Source organism: Ischnura elegans, chromosome 4, assembly GCF_921293095.1.
Source record: "Ischnura elegans chromosome 4, ioIscEleg1.1, whole genome shotgun sequence".
In the NCBI taxonomy this organism is placed as follows: domain Eukaryota; kingdom Metazoa; phylum Arthropoda; class Insecta; order Odonata; family Coenagrionidae; genus Ischnura; species Ischnura elegans.
The window spans coordinates 59,194,772-59,200,771 of NC_060249.1; the positions used below are offsets into that span (position 1 = coordinate 59,194,772).

At 45.1% G+C, this 6,000-nt stretch overlaps 1 protein-coding gene across 1 annotated transcript in view; it reads left to right on the plus strand.

Moving 5' to 3' along the window:
* The window catches only part of LOC124158148, a 524,623-nt gene extending 519,413 nt beyond the window's left edge, over positions 1–5,210 (plus strand). The window contains exons 8-9 of the mRNA XM_046533332.1: positions 1,170–1,389; positions 3,977–5,210. Of these exons, the coding sequence (XP_046389288.1) occupies positions 1,170–1,389; positions 3,977–5,210 (1,454 nt within the window). The remainder of the gene's footprint in view (positions 1–1,169; positions 1,390–3,976) is intronic.
* The last annotated feature ends 790 nt before the right edge of the window (positions 5,211–6,000 follow it).

Sequence of the window (6,000 nt, forward strand, 5' to 3'; positions counted from 1 at the left end):
TGTCCGTCTAAGTAACCATTTTTTGCTGTTTGAGATAATGAATTTGACTCATGACCCATGACGTGTGCTTATCAAAATAAAAATTTGACCGGGATTTCTTATGCCACCACTTTTACTTTAGATTTTTTCTTGAGGCTTAATTATGTTCTAGTGAGATTTCTTGTTTTACCGCGTGCAGAAGCGCTGGCTGTAGGAAGCGTGTGGGTACAAAACTTTGGAAGATATTTTAGCAGGATCGTCTGTTATCGGTGTATGGAAAGAAATAATATATTGCTAAAAAAAGGAAGTATCACACTCCTTCAACGGGTCATATTTTGTGTTTTGCTAAATGAAACTCTAGTTCAAAATTTCATAAACAGCTTGAATTCTTCAGGATATATTTTGCGTGAATGCTTTTCAGCATTTTTCACTATCTTAAATGTGACAACCTGTACCTGAAGACGACGCCGCTGCGTCGAAATCAGTTGTACCTGAAAATAAATTGGTGGAATGTAGCAAAGTTTTTCTTTTCAATTACGATAATATGAACTTTCACAAGGTTGAGCCTGAGAGGCTAGAGATTATTATGAGGCACAATTTTTTAATTTGAGATATCGGCAAATGTTGATAAGGGTATATTCTACAATCAGGAAATTTCAAAATGATAAAATAAGGTTTGAACGAGAGATTAGTCGCGAGTGGAGGCCTATCGAGCGGAGTGATGCGTCCTCTTAATAATGCGGGTTTTTTATCATATCTCGCAAGCCTGGTTATTAAAGTGAATCTAGTCGAAGTTATGGCTTTCGAGACACTAATTTGAGCACAATATGTGATTTTCTGTGTTCTATTCGAATATATGTTCGCGTGAATGGTTGAACTATGCATAGGAAATCTCAATAATAAGTAGAGCCCATTGTCTCTCGCGTATACGAATTTTCGCAATCTCATCATTGCTTTCAGTTATAAATATGATAGTGATGTCCGAACACCATCCAAAATAATGGAAAAATCGTAAATAGTGATAGTAATCTTATTAAACAAGTACTTAAAATAATATAAAATTGCAAAAAGAATATAAAGCCATTTACACTTTTGTTCGCGAAAATCTGGGAGCCCTAGTAATCAGCATTTCGGGTGGTGCTTTGCGTGCAGTGTATTTCTCATTTTCTCGTCATTTCCGCTCTTTACAGTCACTCAGTCGGAGCAGGAGAGGTCGTGCATCCTGCTGGTTCGGTTGCAGAAGAGGTCGGGAGACTGGCTGTGGGTGCATTGCGTGCTGCAGGCCAAGGACGGAGGCGGTTCCTCGGGTGCCGGTGGTGCATCAGGGAACACCACCGGGAACGGCACGGACGCCAATGGTGCCGGCAGCGGAGGTCAACCGGTGATAGTGTGCACCAATCAAGTGCTTAGGTGAGAATTGTGGTACTCATCCTTCCCCAACAACAGCAAACAACTCTCTAGCATCAAGGCCAACTACTTGGCTATTAACCATGTTAAGAGGAATTATGTTAATTAATATGAAGTAAAGGAGATATTACGAACTTTTTTCATCGTGAAATGTGCCCTCAAAATTTTGGGGTAAAAAGAGATGTCCCGGTCTAGGAACGGTAGATAAACGAAATATGTCATTCCTCAATGGCCGCATAATTGCATACTTTGTTCATCTACCGTCTCTGATATCAAGTTACACCATGTTATCTCTGAAACTTTTATGCAAATTTTCTCGTAGCAAACAATAGTTTAAAGCGCTGGCGTATAAGTTAAAGCCAGTTTTTAGTTTGCATGGAACTTCACCTACAAATGAAGTTGTGTTAATCACTGATTTCCGAAGATGCATTCAAAAGTTTTAAAAAGTTTCCAATTTTTTTTAGTGTGCACTTGATTCTCACAAATTTAAAATTTTCATCTGAAAATCGCTTGTGTATATTTGGTTGTGCAGGAAAACTTCCCATTGATCCCTCTCCGCTTGTGGTACTTTTTAGAAAACATTTCCTCAATCCCTTTTCCAAATGACATCATTTGTTGTTCATCTCATTCCACATTGCTCCATTTTGTTTTTTCATACTAGTGCCCATACTAAAATTTAGTATCTAGTATTGGTGCTTGTAGAGGTATTTACTATAAGAAATATTGTGCGTATACGATCAAAGTATTTTGAGAGCAGCCATTTATCCAGCTTTTCTCAACATGCAAGATTCTATTCTTCAATGTCTCTTAAGCAAAGTTCGATTGTGGAATAGTCTGGAGAAGACCAAATACACCCCTATTTCCAAAAAATCTCTTGGTATTTGCTTTTGGCGAGAGAATATTGAGACATCAATCTTTCAAAAATCGCAAATGGAAGAAATCATCGCTGATAGTATGGAGCAGGTCTAACTGTAACGGAACCCATAAGAAGATTGATACACCACTTTACCTCTGCTCCGTATTCGTTTTTGATGGTCCATTCGGCAGAGATTTCGTAGTGGCTTTAATGGCCTAAACATGTCATCCTCCCTTCTTCTCCTCGTAATCCGTCGCCATATAAGAAAAAAAGCGGTCTCCGTCGGAAAGGATCTAAGCTCCGGAGTTATCCAAATGGGAACTCATCCCGAGTAACGATTCTTCTCAGTTCTACTTCCTCAGCGGTCGTGAGGCGACCGTGATGCAGTTAAACGCGCGGTTGTGCCACTATACAGCGGAACCGTGAAATGGCTGGTCGGTATACCGAAGGAAACTGCTCCCCTTGGAGTAGATAGATAATAATACACTGGAATTCTACATACACTGAATTTTTATTGTGTTTATTTATAAGGTTAATGTTTGTATTCCACCATTATGATTGATATTACAATGATAACCTTTATTGTACGGTGATTTGCAATTTTCGCTCGTCATTTAATAAAGAATTAGTATAGATCCATCGTGTATAATCTATAGCAAACATAAAAAAAGCAGTGACGAGCATATCTTTTATTTCGGGGGCGGGAAGATTTAGAGACTTCTGGACTTTTTCAAAGTATAATGAAACTATAAAACGTTGACTGGTGTCAGACATTGGTTTTTATCCTTCAATGGAAGAAATTGGGACGCAAAGAATGGAACTAAAATATTTTTTCACAAAATATTGTCATTAAATGTGCCGAAAAGTCGAAAAATATGTGGTTCTCTGCCTGCCTCTGGAAAAAGATTTATGCTTTGCAATTCGATATTATAAATTTACTATTTTTATCACAGTGCAGTATCATTCTCTGTGTTCCTAATGTAACTAAATTGTAGAAAAACCCGCGTCGTGTAGTAAAAATATAATTGAATATCAGTATAGTAGCACGTTTATTTTCTAACTATAAAATGGATTAATTCCGCCTAGTGATACCGGAATCAGTCGCTTTTGCTTATCTGGGTTTGCACGGTTTAAACTGTTCGTGGGGAAGGCAAAAATGGGAAAATTGGAGAAATTCTATCACTTTCAAAGCATTGTGTACTTATAAAGATTTGACCTTAGTTAAACTTGGGATTAATCTCTTGGTAGAAAATTGATAGTTACAGGCGCACCTTCGTGAAATTGCTTCATGTTGAATCGAAAATATTAAGCTATGTGAAATCTATTATTTTTTCTATTCAACTCTTAGTTGAAGTTCAGAAGGACATATACCAGGAAACCGCGATAAGAATCTGCGAAACATAAATATTTTCGGGGCGCGGTATCTTCGTTGATCTTTAGGTACAATTACCGGTTGCATTCCTTTGGTCACAATTGGTTCAAAAAACGCATTGAGAGATGGCTTAGGAGAAGGAATCTGCATCTACATAATTCCCGGCAAGCCGCCTAAAAGACGTGTGGCAGGGGGGAAAGTTTGGTCCCCCATCCTGAAATTTGCATGCTTTAGGCTAATTCTATGGTTTGCTCGTATTACACATATGGAAACCCAACTTAACCATCGAGGTGAGGTACCAAGTTGGGGATTTATCAATGAGAATCCAACCGGAGTGATGATTCCGCCTTCTTTCTCCTCAGCGACCGCGAGGCGGCCGTGATGCAGGCCAACGCGTGGCTCTATCACTACTACGCCGTCCAGAGCAAACTGCAGTACGGGCTAGCGTACGAGGCGGCCAACCAGCAGCCTCCTCCGCACCGCCACGACGCCTCGCCCGCCGCTCACCCGCAACACCCCCAGCAACACCACCAGCAACCGCACCACCCGCAGCACCACCTGCACCACCAGCACCACCACGCCCTCCACCACCACCACCACGCGCCCCCGCCGCCGCCCCCCATGTCCGACCTGACGCACATCGGCGGCCCCATCCCCTCGGCGTCCCCCGGCGCGCACCCCGTTCCCGCATACGAGCCCCCGCGTCCCCTGCACAACCACGGCCACCCCGCGGCATACCTCCACCGCAGGGTCGAGCCCACCCCGCCCCCGCCGCCACAATCACCGCCGCCCCCCATCATGCTTATACCCTTCCCTCCGCAATCCCCCCACGCTCAGCCCGTATACCTACAGGGGACCCCGACGCCCCCGGCCCCGCAGCCGCCGCCGCCTCCGCCGTCGGCAGAGCCGCCGCAGAGGGAGGCGGTGGGGCCGTGCCGGAGGAGGATGTCGCATCACCACCATCGACATCGCCCGACGCACCCAGAGGCCCGCGGTCCACACGAGGCGGGAGGCGGAAGCGTCATGTCGCATCGAAGGGCAGTACTGGCGTTCTCTGCGGCTCCTCCGACGCCTCCGGACGAGGCGGACGAGGGTATGCGCTACGTGGGCCTCCCTGGGGGCAGCGGCGTGCCGTGCTTCGGTCGGGGCGTCGGGGGTGGAGGCGGTCCGGGCTTCGGCGGCGGCGGAGGTATGCTCTCCGCCGGGGGGCTGGTGGGCCCCCGGGTTTTGCTACCGCCGACGCCTCCGGGCAGCGACGCCTCCTTCGTGAAGGCCTCCGGGTTCGGCGTGGGTCTGGCGCCCTTGCTGCCTCCAACGCCGCCGCCGCCCCTGCCGCTATCACCTTACCCTCCGCCCCGGCCCTGGTCGCCGTCGTCGACGTCGCTGCAGATGGCTTACGGTGCGGCGTGTTGCTCGGCGGTGGGTCAGGGTGCGGACGGTGGCCGATGGATTGGTGGTGGGGAAGGGGAGGCGATGCTGGAGGAGCGGGAGGAGAGGGAGGGCGAGGAGGAGGAAGAAGAGGAGGAGGAAGACGTGGGGACGGGGGTAGTTGTGGGGGGAGCGCTCGAAGAGATAGGCAGGTGGAGTGGGGAGTGATAGAGGATAAACTGTTGATGGTAGGCACCACCAAAATGGATTGGCACGTTAGAACCTTGATGTTCAAGCTGGGAAGAGAAAATAAACAGTTACAATACTCTTTACGCAACTTGAAATCGTTTTTGAAAACTACTATTTTGAAATGAAACGAGTTATAATGAAATAAAATACAATTTGTTTATAAAAAATCTTTCTGCCCTGCACAATTATATTGTCTGTTCTTTGTGCTTGGCAATGTGACCATAACAAGCCCTCGTTTAATGCGATGGCTACCTACAGAAAATTAATGTAGTATTGATTTGAAGGATATTTTATTAGAATGACTCCTCTATTACTCTTTTATATATATATTGTTAATTTATAATTAATGACTTTAATATCAAAAGCAGGTTGTGTTGTTCTGCACTCAAGGATCTCAAGTGCTTAGGATTCTTGATGCCGGCGAAATACATTTTACGATTTCGCCTGCCTGAGGATTCTCTGACTGCCGTCCAGTATGAAAATTTATTTTTTAATATTTTCCATTGTACTATCAGCATTTGTGGTGAGAAGAGCCGTGAATATATTTTAGAAAATGACCCGATGTATAGATGTGTACCCGCGGCAAAATCTTGAGTATTAGGTTGCCTTTTCGAGCTCCGCGATTTGCATTCGCGTCAAGCTCGAAGCTACCAGTTCAGTTAACCGCACTCAGCGTTTTAAAACGGTGAAACTCAATAAATCGAACCCCATGCAAATCGACTCGGGACTGTTCCCTTATCATCCCGTCCAGAAGTGCCTTTGAAGAACG